This window comes from Channa argus, chromosome 7 (genome assembly GCF_033026475.1).
Source record: "Channa argus isolate prfri chromosome 7, Channa argus male v1.0, whole genome shotgun sequence".
Taxonomy (NCBI): domain Eukaryota; kingdom Metazoa; phylum Chordata; class Actinopteri; order Anabantiformes; family Channidae; genus Channa; species Channa argus.
The window spans coordinates 10,531,303-10,549,953 of record NC_090203.1 but is presented as its reverse complement, the minus strand read 5'-3'; the positions used below and the strand labels follow the sequence as shown (position 1 = coordinate 10,549,953).

Genomic DNA, 18,651 nt, shown 5'->3' with positions numbered 1-18,651 from the left:
GGGATGGGGAGTGGTTAGTAAGAGAGTATACGAAGCCACATGAAGGATGGAGAGCATCCAAAATTGCGTCGAAATTATACTTATTTTGATAAAAGGTGGAGCTGAACGAGATGAAGAAAAAAGGAAAAAGAAGTTGGGCACGCTTACATGCCACAGCTTGAAAAATGCAACTTAGCTCAGCGTCCAAACATGTGAGGGATGCCACAGTTTGCGGCACCGTCTGCCAGGCGGCCTTGTAGAAATTTGTGCGTGGCAATGGGGGAGAGCTGAGACGGACATCATTAGACATGTCTAGGCAGTTGTTTTACAGACCAGACAAACTTGTTTATACATTTTTGCGCCTCCCTCTCTGTCACTCTCCCTTGCTGACTCTTCCTGGCTTTCTCCCTCTGTCTTTGTTTCTCTAAAATAAAAAAGAACTCTTTCACTCTTTTCCTCTCACTCTTTCTGATCTCCTTCTCTCCTCCTGTCTCTGTGACAACAGTGTTTTGTTTACTTTGTCTCTTGGCAATACACTTATTGTATGTGCTGCTCTGTAAATATTTTTCTACTTTCCTCATCCATTCATCCATCCACCCCCCATTCTCTCTCCCTCTCTCTCTCTTTTCTGATAAAGCCGGCAAGCAGACTCCACCCCCTCTCTCACCCCCCTCTCTCGCGCTGTCACACACACACACACACACACACACACACACACACACACACACACACACACACACACACACACACACACACACACACACACACACACACAAACACACACACACTCACTCTATCTCCCTCTTTCCGTCTCTTTCATGCTCTCTCCCTCCCTCTCTCTCTGTCAGTGTCATTCTGTAGTGGAGATGTGGAGTGTCTTTTTGTCCCTCTGTCTGTTTTTTCAGCCTAATTCAGCTGAGGAAGGTAAGAACTAAACTTTTCCTTGAATTTCTTCACATTGAATCTATGCTTGCATGTGTGCATTTATGGCTATGGTTCGGATGGGATGGAGAGTTTACCCTTTCATCAATGAGTCCACAAGTGACGGACGGACAGTTGTTATGCTTCTGCATTAGCTCTGTATGAATGTGGCTTTCTCGGAATTGTGGGCATTTTGAGAGTGTGTGAAAGTGTGGCACATCAGGCTGCACCACCATAAATAATTCCAATTCATCCTGGATTTTTAGGGCTCCACCTGCAACTTGGGACCCCCCGAATAACTACTATCTTTCCTACTGCTCACACGGCAGTGTGTTGGTTTTATGTGCTCTGTATTGTCTGTGCATGAATACAGTGTGCCACTGTGGCAGCACATCAGATAGTTTGTGGGCATGGAAGTGCCAGGTGCATGCTGGGGCCTATCAAGCTAATGCAACAAAATAATATGGAGATAAGCAGGGGGACAAATTAATAATAAGTTGCATAACACGTATCTGACTATGGACTCAGTGAACCCCCAGCTTGCGTGATCTCAAGGATGTCACAGCCAGAAACCTCTAAACAGCTCCAGCCCCTGTCTGTGTTCCGTCTTCTTCTTTTCTTTGCTCTTAACTCTCCACACCTTGTGCACATAAATGGAAATATTACATGTCCTACTCAGCGCAAGTGAGTGAGTGAGTGAGTGAGTGAGTGAGTGAGTGATGAAGTATGTAAATGTGTGTGAGACAGAGACTGACAGAGTGTCTGAAAAGGCTGATACATAAATGAGAGTCTATGAATTGGTCTGTCAAATGAGAGTGGGCTGACTTGAGAAAACCAGACGCTAATTTTATGACTCAAACTGCATATACAGTTTGTGTGTGTGTTTTTATCTCTATGTGTGTGTAGTTATAGGTGCATGCACGCTTCAATGTCTGCCTATACATAGCTCCTGCGTCTAAACCCTGTCCTCAGACACTTGAGGGGGTTTCAGCAGTCGGCACGCAATTACAGTATAAAGAGGGAGCTACACATTGGAGAGAGCCACACCTGTTCTTGCTCATCTCCCACTGGCTTTGAATTACTGCGAGGAGTGTGTCAGTAATAGTCTATAAGAGAGGTAACTTATATGTCCGCTACAACAGATCTGAGCTGCGTCTGTAACAGATGGCCTGGACTAAGATGAGACAGAACAACAGAGAGAGGCTGCACAGTGGTACTGGCCTACTGACTCTGTTTGTGTAATTGAAAGAGAGCACTCCGTAATACAGTATTAACCTAGTAGCATGAATGTCCACATAAATCCACATAAATTAATACCTCTAGTTATGTCACAAAGGAAGGATTTGTCATCTGCCTCAGCTTTTATGACATTAAATGACGTGTCTGTCTGCACTAACTAGCTAATGCTGCCTGTGACTAATACGTTTACTTTCTGTTATTCTATTGTTTATTGTCTGTCTGCTGCTTTTGTATATCTGTAAATCCACTGCTAAAAAAACATTCTTGTGTGCTATTATCACACACATTTATATGACAATGTCATTGAAACTACATATTTAAGAGTTGGTTTACTGTTTCTTCTGCAACCAAAACTCAAAGTGTGTGAGTGACAGGACATTTGATTTATCACTCAAGTGTGTAAGTGCTGATGCCTTCACATGGATCACATGGATCACTGATGTGAGGCGTTGACGTGAAGCCACATGGCTGGCTTCTGAATTGCTGGATGAGTGTAGAGGATTGCGTGTTTAGAGTGTAATAACAACACACTCAAGGGGAAGAGGAGCTCTGCACAGGAGCTACACCTGATGCCTGTGTAGCTCTTCCCATCATGGGTGAATAGAGATGTAGCGATGCTCAGAAAGCTATTCGTATCCCGAATCTAACCCAATCATTAGCAAAACTTACGACATTAGTCAAAAAAGGTAATCTTCACCAAATGCCAAAACTCTTGTGAACTTTGGAGTAAAATCTACAGTTTGTGCTAAAAAAGTCAATAACTTCTTCTGTGTAGAAATAAAATCCCACTAAATGAACTTTGAAAGTAGTTTTTTTTACCGCTGTTATCTGAGAATCACCAGGCAGTATAAACTTTTAACTCTCAGATCATCTGGGCCATGTATCCTGGCTTTGGCTGGATATTTATTAGGCAGATTACCATCCTTATCATGGCTGTAATAAACTGTGTTTTCAGGACATGATGAATTAGAAAAAGCGTGATAGGAAAGTAAATGGTGTGCTTGTTGCAGTGGGAGTGCAGCAGGACAGACGCCACTAACAGCTCTAAAAAGCTTCCTGCTCCTAGCCCTTTGCCCTGCATGTGTAACCCTCCAGCAGAATAACAGAAATCCCATGCTGGTGGGAAGTGGAGGGCGCAGCCCCCGCCATCAACAACACTACAACACTGTGACCAGACGTTATTTTTAGCTGTGTTTCTGCATATAATTTAAAAAATGAGCACTGATGACATTAGGCCGCTTTTCCTCAAATGAATCACACATCTGCCATTTCTGGAATGAGAGGCTGAAGCCCTTGAGCGGCTCCAAGCCAAGACTCTCTGCTTTGTGTCAGTCAGCGTCGAAGCAGATAGCATCACAGATAATAAGCCTGTGTGGACAGGCAATGAGTTAAAGCCAAAATGTAACTCAAGGACGAACGAGTGGTGTGTGCTGGTGAGACATTGGAATGTAGTTGGCAGTTTTGAATTTCACATTAAAGCTGCACTTGGCAGTTTGTATGTTGGCAATGACCAAATGAGGTGAGAGCTACGTTTGTTTGTTGAGAAATGACATTACAGCCAGACTTAACCAGATTTATATCTTATCTTGTTACAAGCTGATGAAACAGAGGATGATGATGAAAATATGGTTGTAAAAAGCTCGCTGGTTGTTAGGAGAAGTTTTGTATTTTGCTCTTTGGTTTTAATTCATCTGCTTCGCTCTCCTAAGATAACTCTTGGTACTCAACAAAAACTCTGTAGCACCACTGATTGGTATATTTTGGATTTTTGGCCTGTATAGTTTGGTCTCATTAAATAAACTTGTGTAGACAATTTCTGTAACTTTACCAGACATGCAATCCAGTATCCAACATACAGTAAACACTTAGTTTGTGCTGTCATGAACCAGGTGTGCTGAAAGAGTTTGAACTTCTCTCTCAGGTGGGAGGACAATTCTCTTTTTGTGCGTGTTGCTGCATGTTCAGCGACTCATTGCAGCCATCCCTCTGCCATCTAACCTGGATTAAGCACTGTTTGTTGCAGCTGCACTTTTATTCAGCCTAACCGCCAGAGAGTTTCTGATAACTCCCTTTGACATGTGCATGCTTATTTCTGGAATCGCGTTAATCCCCCTCCTTCCTCAATCCTCCACCCTGCTCCCACCGCTCCCGCTCTGTCTTGGCGTATCACTCTCTAGCTGTGGTTGTTTGTAATGATGGTTTGGTGTAGGCCTTGTCCTTGACTGACTGTGGGTGTGAGCATCTGGAGCGTATAAAGAATGGGCGGAGGTGAGTGGATGAGTGGACAAAAGACAAAACACAATCTGACTGTAGCTCAGAACGCTTGCAGGCACTGTGGGAATTTTTTGTGAAATGTGTGTGTGCATGTGTGTGTTTCTGTACCTTGTAGTTACTGTACCTGTGAACTCTGCATGCAGCTGCCTTTACTTTGGTGTTAAGGCATATTAGACACTTGCACCCCTTTAATATTAACACCTAGATTCTTTGCTGAGTGTCAGGACAGGCTCTGTTGCTCTAAAAGAGTGCTGCAAAGGAGCATACATCTGCCGTCAAAGAGGCGTGACATGAACGACAGCACTACACTTAGCGTTGGAGAGTGTTGGCGCATGCATGGCCACACAGAGAGGCAAAGTGTTGGGCAAAGAGAAATGGATGGAGAGAGCGGAGAGAGGGTCACTCAGCTGAAGTGAGCACTCCAACGGCGGAGACGACAGTCATCAACTAATGCAGGTCACCTCTGCACAACAGAGAAGAGCATTTACACCCACACCACAGGCAGGAAGGAGGGGAGGAGAGTGAAAGAAGCACATTCATATGCACAAACACAATCCTATCATCTTCTTCTCGTTCCTGGTTCATAATCCGGTCTTTCTATTCTATTGTTTCCACTTTTCCTATCAGAGCTCATCCCAGACAAACAGCAGATCTGGCCTCAATGGGGCAGTGCATATCTCCCTATTTCACAAACAGAGATGCCTACACTTTTGGATGAATAATACACACACATGCAGAGATGCAGGAGGAAAAAAGGGACAGGGGACAAGATGAAGGTAGAAGAGAGAGAAAGGTATAGAGTAAAGTGAGTAAAAGACCAGAGTGGTGCGGGAAGATGTGACAGACAGGGCGTGCATTAAAGCAGCACTCAGGTCCAGATTGCAGACTCAGCACATCTCCAAACTGTTGGGAACAAACTTTTAGTGACTCTGCGCTCAGATGAACCAATAACAAAGATGCTGAGGTGCTCTGTGTGCATGGAGGGGTTTTCTGAGAGTTAAATAAAGGGGCTTTTACTGCCAAGCAGACCTGCCATTAAATATCCCTCTCTTTTGTTCAACATTGTCTCACACACACACAAGCTCCAGTCATGATGCCTCAGCTCGAGCTAATCCTTGAAAGGTGTGTGTAACACGGCACTCAACGCCTATCTTAGGGTGTCGTGGTGAATTATTCAGCATGCTAATGAGACTTGCATGAAGCTCTTTGAACACTTCTCCCTGTAATCCTCATGTAAAGGATTGCTCAGGAAGGAGTGGAGGTGACGTGAGGACCTGTGGTCCCCAAGGCCCAGTGACAAGAAGCTAAATAGTAGAGGCTTAAATATTAATGTCAAAATAGTTTGATATATATTATTTGTGCATGACTGTGCCCTGAAGCAGAGGGTTAATTGAATTTGGAATGACACTTTGCAGCATTCGTGTGTGTGTTTGTTTCTTGTCTGATATAAATAGGATGGTGCTTAATGAGGTCAGGTCACATGGTATTAGAGTGTTTTGTTTCATGCATGACTTGTTTATAGATATCATATAATAAACTCATATAATAAATCATTTATTGATTTTAAAATTGAAGGATGATTCTTGACATGATTCACGTGTTATCATACATAGTTTTAGTGTTGACATGTAAAAGAGCATGGTACATGGTCGTGGCTTTGTGGATTTCGTCTTCCCCCTGTGGCTGATTTTATCCCAATCAGCTCTGCATTTCCAGCCGCCAAGCTGTCCAGACATACGCTGCACTAAAAACTATTTTTTCTGATGCCTGTGGCTGCATATAATCCTTTGCTGTCATGGTTCATTTGTATCTTTTTCTTGATACAATTCATATCTCTCCAAATCCTGGATGATTTCCATGGAAAATGTGTGAATTTGGTAAGATTGACTTAAAGACCAGCTAGTGAGTGAAAAACAGATAGAAACACAGGAGGGGAAGAGCAAAATCAAAAGAGGAGGGAAGTGGCTGATTAAAAGACAGATAGCAGAATCTCCCTCTACGGTGTAATCCTAAAAATGTTACGGCACAGTCAGACAACAGAGACACAGGCATGATTTGTATCATAAACAATTTCACATTTTATTACTTGGTTGATTTATTAAGACAGGCAGGTGGATTCAGTGTTTGTGTGCACATGAAAGTGCACATCTGAGAAATAAAGAGGTATCACTCGTGTTCTGGTGAGACAAGGCACCTTTTGAAATCCCATTCTGTGTCTGTCATGATGATGATGATGTAGATAATGTTTTTCAGGAGCTTTTTTGTCTAGTTGTCAGATAGATAAAGGGAGAAAAGAGAGGCTCCTATTCTCTGGTGAATGATTGTGTGAGATGAAATGGAAACAAAAGCATAAAAATTGTATGTCCACAATGAGAAGTGCTACTTATTTGTAAACAGAGTTAGATGGCTCCTGCCTCCCACAATGCTCAGTGTATCTACAGTATGTGTCTGCAGCCCCGTTAGGTGATCAGTGTTTGATGAAATTAGGCACTGTGTGTTTTTCACAATAAGCTCCCTTCATGTGAGAAAGCCTGATGTTGCACAGCAAACTTTGGCCTGCTTGCAATCGGTGACTCCTCAACAGAACCGAGCGCTGACTGTGCCAGACTGCAGAAACGTCAGCCACCCCGGTTTTGGAATACTAATGGAAAAATTCAAGGGCTTCAGTTTTGTGTGGGAAGGTGCCATGTGTCAGGGCTCAGAGTTAAAGTCACTTTGTCTGCACTGCATTGACAAGCACTTAAACCTAAAAGCAAATTATGGGAAAATACACCACACCATGAAACTTATACTCTCTTCTCATGCTTTTCACTTTGGATCAAAGGTAATGAGCAAAAGCCTGTTAAAACCCAAACCCTTTAAAAAATTTTTACATTTCACACATGATGGAGGTTGCTCTTGTAGAAAAGCATCAGCTCGCTAAGTTTCAATAAAATGTGACACTAACTGTTATGGCCTTTTAAAGTTGGAAAATGTGACCTTTAATCACGGTGCCAAATCAGGTCAATCAGTTTAATTTTTTAAACACCAGAACACTGTGCCAAAATGCATCATCATTCAGAATCAGTTATTAGGTTTGACAGATGTACACAGCTGGAGCTCTGTTTTTTTCCCCTGGTTTTATTGCATGAGGGCCAAACATTAAAAAGAAATGTGAACAAATCCTGGACCTGTTCCACAGCCAGCTGCCCACTAGTTGTGGTATTTAACAAAAGAAAGTAAGTCAATTTGATCGTAGAAGCACTACATGAACAGAATTCTTCCCTAATAGAATCTGACTTTCACAGCATCACTGGAGCAGATCCGTTTTTTAGATTTTGACAGTATCACACAGTGCTCAGTTTTTAAGCCTTAAGAGAAGATCTCATGGTTACAAATTAACTTTCACAGTCACTTCTCTGTTTCGTACTGTAGCACTCACTTAGTTTTCAAGTTGTAACTCTTGAGCAGTAATAAATAGCATGATTGTGAGTGTGATCAGGTTTCTCACAGTTTGTCTCTGTCTTTATTTCTCAGTGATGCTGCTGGACACAACAGAGTCTACCTCAGAGCTGGGATGGACCACTTATCCAGACACCGGGGTAAGCAAGCTGTCAATGTGCTTTCCAGCTGCTGGACCATTAAAGATATCATGGTGCTAATTGAATGTGTTACAAACGGTTAAGTTTTATGTGTGGAGTTATAATCACGTTGTTTGTTGGGCTTTGTGGTGAAACTCTAATGAGGAACTGAACACTATATCTCATTGCATTTAAAGGAAATAATGCTAACGTTTAGGCATATGGGTGCAAGGCTGAAGCTATTCAGTGTCTTTATCACTGATTCTGTGTATAATACATAGGAAAAAGGGCAAGAGGACCCATTAAATGTTTGGTACTTCTACTTGAAAATGGCTAACTGTTTAATTGTGAAAACAAGGTTTCAAGGTTTTAAAGGTTTCTGGTGAAGGTTTAATTTAAAATTGGAACTGGTTATGTTTAGGGCAATCATAGTTAAAGGTCTAAACACAACTCAAAACAATTAAAAATACAACTTTTTGGTGAAGAATTTTTGTGCCTGTTGACTGATCATATTTGAACCCAACAAAATATTAATAAATGAAACATTTACATATTAGATACACTGTCTATAGGTTAAAAAGTGACTTCAAGAAATGAGAGATACCATAAAATCAATCTATCATAAAACCAGTAGTATCAACTTTGCAATCTGATGCATTTCCAAGGCTGCATAGTTTGCAAAAATGGAAATCTGCTCAGAAAGACAAATAAAGTTTGAAAGGTTGATTTTTAGCGATAAGTTAAAATCAGTGTTGTTATTTTGTCAAATGTCTGGCATCTGACATTGATTGGTGGAGCTTCTGTCAGGTGGCACTGAGTCCAGGACTGAGCACAGTTTCACCTTGCCCTTAAGGCAGCCTTGAGGCCTGAAATGTCCCTGCATTTTTTTCTGTGTTTTTTCATCCATACTGAGATTGCTGAGATTGAACCATAGATCTTCCATTCTTGAGCTGCTTTTTATTTAAGGCTGTTGCATTGCCTTGAGCTGTGTAAATATGTGTGTGTGTGTGTGTGTGTGTGTGTGTGTTTGTGTAAGTAAGTGTGTGTGGTCACATGTGTTAACGCATGTGTATGTGTGTACTTGCGTGACTGTGATTGGGTCAACTCCCGGGTCAGTTAAATTCATTCATCTGTGAGTGATTGTGGCTCAGTTCTAATATGGCTCATAATTAAACACATACATTGTCTTCACTGCCATTAGCTTTGTCATGTATTTGTTACGGTGGATAATATTATACCAGTTACACCGAACATATCTCTCTGTGTCCATACATGGACACATCTGGCAGGCATACTCACTTACATCAGGCCTTTTATCTCACCTTACACTAAACTTTAGCTTTGCACACTGTCATTATCGCCCCAATCTGGCCTCCAGTGTCAGGCCATAATTGTACATAATGCTGGATTAATTAGGGCCTCGTGAGTGTTAGGAATTTGTGAACCGTGAAGCCAGCTGCTAATGCGAGGCTATCCATTGTGTGTGAGGAAATGTGTGTATGTGTTTCTGTGTGTGCAAGTTAGGCATTTGCATGAGTTTTTTTTTCTTTGTCCCTATATGAGAAGTGCTTCTGAGATGGAGATATGGTTATTTGACCTGGGGCATCAAGTTGAGAGAAGTAGAAAGACAGAAGAACAGAGGGGGAAAGAAAAAAGTGTGTGTGTGTGTGTGTGTGCGTGTCTGCGTGTGTGTGTGCATGTGTGTCTGTTCTCCTTTGTTAACCCTTTCCCCTGTTTTCTCTTGACATCCCATCTATTCTTTTGCTTGTGGGTCTGTGGATGTTATTTACTGCACCCTCTTCCTCCTGCTTCTTTTTTTTCTCTTACCTTCTTTCCTTTTTTAAAGTACTGACAAGTGTCTTTTTTCTGATCCTCTCTCTCTCTCTCTTTTAATCTTTTCTCACTTTGCCCTTCACAATCCCAGAGCCACTAGGTCTTTGCCTCTTATTCTTCTTTTCATCCCTCTACTCAGGCTCCTCTCTGCCCCTCATCTCCCCTCTGTGTCAGCAGAGACTCTCTATTTCCTACAGCAGTTGTTGCTTTTTTCCCTGGCATTTTTCTCATTCAGTATTTTTCAGTTACGCGTTTGGCTCGTGTGTGTTTGTGATGTTGCCTTGCTGTATATGTGCATGCCTTTCTTTGTGTTTTTGTTGTGTCTGAGGCCCTGCCCCTCTCTGTTCTCCAACACTGGAGAGATTGCGTGGCTCTCTGGCATTTTGGTTCAGATTAAATCATGAAGATGAGTCGTCCCTTTTTTTCTTTGTTTATTATTTTCTTTTTTCTTTCTTTCTTTCTTTTTTTCTAATGATCCATCCACTTCTTCCCCCTAGCCTGTCAACCACTTTTCTTTTTTCTTATGAGGGAAGAAGAAACCAAGAAAAGAAGAAATTGAGAAGGTAGAGGGAGGAGGAAGTTAAGTGTTTTGGGCTCCAAGAACAAGTGAAAGCAGTGTTTCTTTACTGAATATTCACACAAAGATACTGTCTCTACCTACATTTTGCCACAAGTGTCCTGGTTTTATTGCAACCTCATTCTACTCACACACAAACTCTGTTTACTTTTTCTCACCTCTCTCTCTCACCACTCTCCATCTGCATCCCTTCACCCCACCATGTGCTCTCTGTTGTCCCCTCTGCCCCCTTTCCTTTATCCCCCATGTCTAATAGAGTTAATCACAGGCTGGGAGACAGAAAACTGTCCCTTCACTCCATTAGACCGACAGCGCCTCAGACTCAGTCTATCTGCTCACTCATCTTATCATTATTCCAATTTGACCTTATATGAATGCAGTCTCTCATGTGTGAAGCTACAAATATTTCTGATCATACTGGCTGTCAGAACCAAACAGAGAAAAAGACATGAGCATGCAGAGATACTCTAATATTCACAAACAGAAAAATACACACACATACACACACCACATGCACCCTGATAGGGTGTCAGGACCTATAATCCTCTGGCCATTGTTGGAGGCAGAATAATCATGATGAGGCCTAATACATAATTCCTCTGTGTTTCATCAGAAAAAGGCCCAGCTTGTCACTCAGGGCTTAAAGCAAAACCTTTTCATCTTTGGAGGCACTTTACTGTATAATTGGAGAATCTAAATGTTGTACCTTCATTTACATGTTGACCCATTCACTGTAATTCAGTCCATGTCACTGTGCTCATGTTTTTCTCCATGAAGGTACAAATTTAGTAAATCCATTAGTGTGTATTTAAAGTGTTCAGACTTTCTAAAATATTACAAAGACGGCTTCTCTTATTATACAACAGCTGCCTCAGGTCTAGGGGTGGAGCGACGCGACGACGCAATTGACGTAATCGATATAAAAAAATACGTATGTTTACGAAACGTGCGGCGACGATTTGGAACTTGAGCTAGAAACTAAAAGTACACAAAGATTCAGTACTTGGAACAATTTAGATACAATAAGCAAATTACATCGCAGTGTGCAGAGCACGTAAATATAAATGTTTGTTTTCTGCAATCACCGGATATAAATTCTTAAAGACAGCACTGAGATTAGCGAATGAGAAAAGACACTTGTGGATCAGCTTCTCTCTGAGTCTGAGTGGGAACAAGCTAGTTGGCTAATCGCTAACTGCTACGAACACGTTAGCTTGCATCCACCTACAGCTGGAAGTTACAAAGACAGTCCCCATCAGCAGCAGACAGAGGAGGACAGGGATCACTCATAGGGAGTATTTCATATTCGTTCTTCCTAAACGTCACCCACTTTCCATTTGATTAAGGAGAAATCATTGAGTCTGTGTGGTGAGTTTGCAGTTGCAGATATGAATGGATGAATTTCCATTCAGTTGTTCAGTTTATTGGGCTCAAACTAAGTCAGTCTAATCCAACAGTCCCACAGTAAGTCCTCCTTCTTGAAGGTGATCATATTCAGTTTGTGCTCAGACTCAGAGGAGTTATTTCTGTTGTGAAGGCAGTTTTTTTTAGTGCTGCTGTTGAACTGTAGTGAAGATAGGAGATTTTGTTATGCAAGCTAGTGGGCCTAATTTACATGTTTCATAACATGCAGTTGGCAGCTAATAAATCCTAATATCATATCATTCTACTCTAGCTGGTATAACCATTTGTTATGCTCTTTGATTCCTCACCTTCCAGCTCTGCAGCCATAGGGACAGAAACAGGTAACTTTTAAAGTGGGCTAGCAAAATGCTGATAATATGAATATGCATTATAAAAGAAAGTCAAACTGACAAATGCAGAAGGCACCACATTCCTTTAACTTGATTGGAAAAAGTTCTTGCTTTAATTATATTGTGGAGAGGCTTTATATTAGTCTGTAAAACACAGATTACCAGTTAATTTGTGGGGGGAGGAATAATTCCCTGCAGTGCATACTTTGAATTATATTGAAATGTAAATGATCTACAAATTCAAAATTCTATCGTTAGTAAATTAATTGTTATGTTATTATATTGATGGAAAAATAAAAAAGAGCTTAATGGAAAAACAATCTATAGATTAATGGAAAAATAATCGATCGTTTAATCAACAAAAATAATAATCATTAAGTGCAGCCCCACACAAGTCAAACACACACAACACAGTGTCTCCCACCTGTCATGTGCGAACAGTGGCACACTAGGCAGACCAATGCAAACCAGAGATAAAACCCACATGTCACTTTATAAAATCACTTCATCTTAGAATACATTATTATACTATAGTAAATTTGACCAAATTAAAAACTAAAGTGGAGTGGTTAGGGCTGCCACCTTACAGATAGATGGTCACTGATTCCCATTCCCACCCTTTCTCTGTTGAGTTTGCATGTTCTCCCTGTGCTTGCGGGGTTTTCCTCCGGTTTTCAACCCACAGTCCAAAGACATACATATGATAATTGGTGACTCTGAACTGCCAATAGGTGTTAATGTGAGTGTGAATGGTTGTCTGTCTGTGTATGTCTCTCTGTGTTGGCCCTGAGATAGACTGGCAATGGGTCCGGCCTTGCGTTTAGTGGTCTTGGAAGTTCAGAAACACTGGGCTAATAATGCTAATTATTTTTTTTATCCATAAAAGCTGGGGTCTGTAGTGATTGAAACACAAATATGTTGCCATTGTAGAACAGGCCAGAATGGGCCCAGATGTGGAAGTAGAAAGTGAGAATCTTGCTGTAGATGGACCAGACTCAGACTGAGGTCCCAGAAGAAAATATTATCTTTGTTGTCATCTAAATGGCTACACTGGTAGTAAGAAATACATGGATTAATTATGTCTGATGATTACAGTTTTGTCTGCAACACTTAAAAAGTGTTATGTTGTACATTAACGGCTCGGGTGATTTAACTACTGGTTTTGGCTAATCATTGATTACTTAATTAGACAATGGAAAGCAATGTAGTCCAAGGACGTAGAGTTGACCTACGTAACTGGGACAGTAACAAACAGCCTTTCAGTTGTGCATTCGATACCAGTGTCAGTTATATCACAAGGCTGAAGATGTCAAACAGCAAAGTCATCTTAGTAAAGCACAGGTCACAAACATCAGCAATGTGCTTGATTTGACTTGTAACAATTGTTGTGAGCTCATAACATTGTTTATGTCTCTCTCAGTGGGATGAGGTCAGTGTCCTGGATGACCAGGGGAAGCTTATACGAACCTTTGAGGTCTGCAATGTCAACCAAAACCCCCGTCTGCAGGACAACTGGCTGGCTACGCCTTTCCTGTACCGCCACTCGGCTCCACGGGTGTTTGTCACATTGCGTTTCTCGGTGCGTGACTGCGCCAGCCTGCGACCACCATCACCCACCTGTCGAGAGACTCTCACCATGTACTACAAACAGGCCGACTCCCAGAGGGAGCTACAGAGGACCTGGATAGCCGAGGTGAGATGGGGCAACATCCTCATCTTCTTGCTGCATGTTTAAGTTTGTCATAATTAGTTTTCATGCATTCATGCACTCTGTAAATACAAAAACAAAAAATGTTTCTGACAAAATGTTTCTGTACACCTCTGAACTTATTCTTCCTCGTGTGTCATCACTATAGATCAGTGAGCCTCTTCTTGAGCAGACTGTTTCTCCCTACACACTTTGGTCTTTCCATCAGTTTGGTAGAGGTTATTCTTATTCTCATCAGTCCATGAAATGTCTAGTACTTTTGTAACTCATTCCTTTCAATTTGGCTGACAAGGTGTTTGCAATTTTAGGTATGGCCTCTGTATTTCTGCTCATAAATCTTCTTTAAATGGTTTATTGTGATACCTGGACCCCTGCTCTGTGGAGATTGTTCTCACAATGCGTCTGCCATCAGCTGTTGTTGTTTTTCTTTGCCGATCTGTTCTTTCTTTTTCTTTTCTTAAATTCTCAGTGGCTTGCTTTTAGGTTTGCTTTTCCAATACTTTTGGAAGAGACTTTATCTCTCACTCCAGAGTCTATTACATAAATACATATGTGGTTTATTAAGGTTTGATGTTGCAACTAATTTTGTGTAAAAGTAGCTAATATATTTCAACATTTCTTTGTAATTTATTTAGAAATAGCTGGTTCAACCCAATTTACTTTGTGTCATGCTCATGCACAGTGATCTCCTTAGACATATTATGACCATTTATTTTATTCATAGACACAAAAAAGTAAACAAGCTGATGCATTAGTAGTTTTAAATGTTAATAGTAGTAGTTTAAATGTTCAGCATAAACTGATTAAAGTTCATTAAGTCTTCAGATATCTTACAGCTCTTTTTGTCACAGCTTGATGCGGGAAAAAAAAAATCCTTCAGATAGAATCATTAAGCCAAACAAAATTAAAGTTTCATCTCTATGTTATTGTTACACCTAAAGAGTACAACCTCACATCATCCTACGACAAGGAGTAATTGTGTAATTTTAGTGATTATTGTTTTGCTTGCCAAAAGGAGCTGTTAAGATTGACGGCCACCACAGACCAAACTGGTGTGAAGCAATCGTTACTGTTCAAAAATGCAAAAATGTGCCACTGTGGTCCCTAGAAATGTCACTTCTGTCCCGCTAATTACAACTTTGAGACATAAAATAAACGAGTGTGACCATTTTACAAGTATTGCAGTAAATGCTCTGAACCTTGTGTTGTGTACAAAGCAGTTGCCATGGTTTATAAGTGATTGACGTTGTCTGTCCCAAGAGATTAGATTTAGTTATGTTTTTGTGGTGTAATTAAATGTTTTTATGTGACATTTTGAACTGTCAATTCCGAATTTCCCGAGCTACATACAGTCTACATTCAGTCTCTGTAGGAGGCATGTAGTATTTGTACAGATGAATGCCATTCTCCTAAGAGATGGGAGATGCTTTTTAAATAGGCAAATCAACGCCTGATGAGGAATCAGGGAAGAGTCACAGGAGAGCAGGAAGCAGTGCGACACTGAAGGTCTTTGCAGGGACTTGAGCATGAACCCCCACTGGGACCTGCACTCTGCAGCCCTAACTCAACGTTTATTCCTCTGACTAAACTATTTCATTAAATGCACGCCCTGAGAAAAATTACAGCAAACCTTTGAGTTGCCTTTCATCTTGTCATCTTCTCTCATTTATGTTTTTTGTCAGAATTCAGTGCACTGTATATTTTTGCCCTTTATTCATCTGTCAACAAACTTATTTTAACATCTATAATTTTCTTCTTGTTTACTTCTTTCGGTCCTGTCAACCCCTCGTTCTCTCCACTCATTCATGTTATTTTGTTTTCTCCTGACCACTCATTATCTTCCCTCCACTGTTTCCTGTCTACTCTGCAGCCATCCAGTGGTGAGAAAGAGACCAGGGAGGGCTGGGTAAAGATTGACACCATTGCAGCCGATAAGAGTTTTTCCAAAGTGGAGCCGAGTTCACCTCACCAGTATCAACCCAACAGATACAGCCGAATTAACATCAAGACACGCAGCTTTGCTCCTCTCACACGCAATGGGTAATCATCACTGTACATGTTTTACTAACATCAATGCTCCCAGTGGTCTAACCACTCTCCATCTTAACATGTTGTTATAGATTTGTCCTGGCTATCGTCGACAGCGGAGCTTGTGTTTCCCTCATGGGTGTGTCTGTCTTCTACCGCCGCTGTCCGGCCACTAGCCTCTACTTGGCATCCTACCCTGCGACTCCCTGCGGGGCAGAACCAACTGCCTTAGTGCCTGTGACTGGGAGCTGCGTCCCCCACAGTAAAGCACAGGGAGGGACTCCCCCTCGCATGCACTGCAACGCTGAAGGAGAGTGGATGGTTCCTGTGGGAGGATGTGTCTGTGATGAAGGCTATGAGCCAAACCTTAATGGATCTGCCTGCTTAGGTGAGTCTGAGGAACCCTGTCAGTCCACTGATTAGGTCGATTTCCAAGTTAAACTATCTGTCATGTTCATTTAATTTGTCATATGTGCACTTTGTAGGGATGCTTAAATTACAAGTTGTACTTCCATTAAGCTGCAGGGACTTGGAAGGTGTGGCTAAAATCAACAAATTCTTAAAACCTTATCAATACTACGGCAGCATAGGTCGGGCTAGATGGACTTTCACTCCCTCATACTTGTTATTATTACTGCGAACACACAAATTCCAACCAAGGATACAAGAGACTCAATAAGAGAACTTTGGAGTGCCAGATTCCAGACAGTATATATATCATTATAATACAACAAAGGCTAAATAATTGTCAGTAAGGCTGTCACTTTTCCCAAAAACTTTAATTCAAATGAACATGTAAAAAATCCTTATATTTATTTTACATAATGTGGCCTAATCGAAAACTAAATTGCGAACATCCGTTTGTGTTGATTCTTGGTGCCTCTGCTGCCACACTTGGCAAGATAACAAGATGCATTTTAGGAGGTCTGTTTGACTAGACTTGACTTAAGTCAACTTTACCTTTTATTGAAGATTTATTCCATCAGTGGTGCAGAATTATAATGCTTTCTAGAGTGGTTTAGTGTCATGATCTGTGAACACAACTTGCTAGATTTATCCCGTGTTAGCAGAGAGCACAACAATAGTTGTACTGGCAGTGCAGTGCAGTGGATAAGACAAACAGTGCATTTTGGGAATGACTATGGTCTGTTTATTGTGTGTGGTTACAACAAGTAAAATGTTTAATCTTTGAACAGTAGTTTGAGCATCTAATTAAAAAGTGAAAGCCCTACTATTCCTTTTTACCTGAGAGAGTTCCCTCCTTTAATATACAATATGTGAGTGACTCTGTTCATGAGAACTGAAGACCTGAATTGAAGTGTCCAAAAAAAGACTGGGAATCAGTCAACTTTTGGAACCTGTCAGCTCTTTCTGGTGTGATACAGAATGGATCAATACTGAAATGAACTGCTGTCATACTAATATGCCGTTGTGTTTGATGTGGTGACGAGAGGCAATCGAGAGTAGGCAAGAAACAGACCGACTGTATCTTCACCCCTGCAGGGCATTTTTTGCAATGTAACTTTGCACATATTGTCAGTCATCAGAGTCTTACAGGGGCACAGTAATGAAATGAAGAGAGAGAATAGAGAAGGGAAGAGTGGGGGAGGAAAATGTAAAAAGAGCTCACAGCTGGCAGTCAGAGAGTACTGAGGTCAGCAGTTGCAAAACTGGTCAAAAGCGTTCACACTTTTTAAAGTGTGTGTAAGTGGGGGGAGAAATGAGAAATAAAAAAAATTGGGAGATGTCCAGACGGTGAGGAAAGGATGTGGGGAGAGAGCAGAGAGCCACAGTGAGAGGGATGAGACACATTTAGGTCATGGCGATGTAATGGCCACTCGTCTGTGAACGAGTGACAGAAACCGCGGGAGAAGGGAGGGATGATGGTGGAGGGAAAATAGGGATAAAAGGAGAGAGAAAGATAGGATGCAAGTTAATGACTTAAAGAACTGAGCAGTCAAAAAATCTGAGAGTGTGAGGGGAAAAGAGTGGAAAGTGATCTCTGGGTGGAGGTGTAAATATCCTGCTTTGATGCTGATTTGTGTTTTCCAGCCAGGGTTACAGTAGAAAAAACTACAGTCTGTTAGGTTAGGTTAGGATTTCAATGGTATAATTGGTCCACTATTCCAGTGCAATTAATCTTCTTATACTTGGCCAAGTCAGCTTTGAAATGTGTTGCATGCTCTTTTGCTTTACATCTGAATTTCAGCCCGGCACTTGTTTGTCTAGTGTGATTGATATTTACTGACAAATCACCCCTTTAAACTGCTCAGCTGCCCGAGCAAAGGTTTGCACTGACTGCCCACGAGTGATCTGATACATCGCTGCCCCTGCTCCACTAGCTTTTTGTTCCAAGTCTCATTGGATTATATTTTGTTGATCACATCATTGAGTAGTGATGTGAATTGACATTACATTGTTGTCCTCCTTGGCTCCCTGGGAAAGCTGAGAAAAGAGGCAGATGTTAACTGGTGATGCAGTTGTCAGGGATTAGTTACAGTAGCCGATCCTTGTTTTTTTTGCTTTTTGAACTTGTACACTTTGTTCTTGGTTGAATTAAGCACAAAAGACATTTAATAACACAGAAAGTGAGCAAATGATAGACCTTACTTTGCTGAACGTATGTACGTGTTGGAAGCTGTAATTAAATACGCTTTAATCGGCAATCGTTTCCTTTTTTCCGGCGCCAGCACCTCTGAAAAGGAAAAGTTAACTGACATTTATTCTCACTTCTTGGATGTGTGTCATCTTAACCTACATGCACATCTTTTAACACAT

The 18,651-nt window shown here is 41.2% G+C and overlaps 1 protein-coding gene across 3 annotated transcripts in view; it reads left to right on the top strand.

Annotated features, from left to right (window-relative positions):
* Window positions 1–744: 744 nt before the first annotated feature.
* ephb6 (eph receptor B6) overlaps window positions 745–18,651 on the top strand; it is a 32,127-nt gene continuing 14,220 nt past the window's right edge. Inside the window, exons 1-5 of one of the 3 annotated variants that reach the window (XM_067511522.1) lie at window positions 745–903; window positions 7,930–7,994; window positions 13,558–13,830; window positions 15,716–15,885; window positions 15,966–16,261. In XM_067511522.1, coding sequence (XP_067367623.1) covers window positions 798–903; window positions 7,930–7,994; window positions 13,558–13,830; window positions 15,716–15,885; window positions 15,966–16,261 — 910 coding nt within the window. In that variant the 5' untranslated portion in view covers window positions 745–797. Of the gene's footprint in view, window positions 904–7,929; window positions 7,995–11,335; window positions 11,752–11,850; window positions 12,129–13,557; window positions 13,831–15,715; window positions 15,886–15,965; window positions 16,262–18,651 lie in introns of those variants that run through there. The other 2 variants (XM_067511524.1, XM_067511525.1) reach the window with 2 other exon arrangements.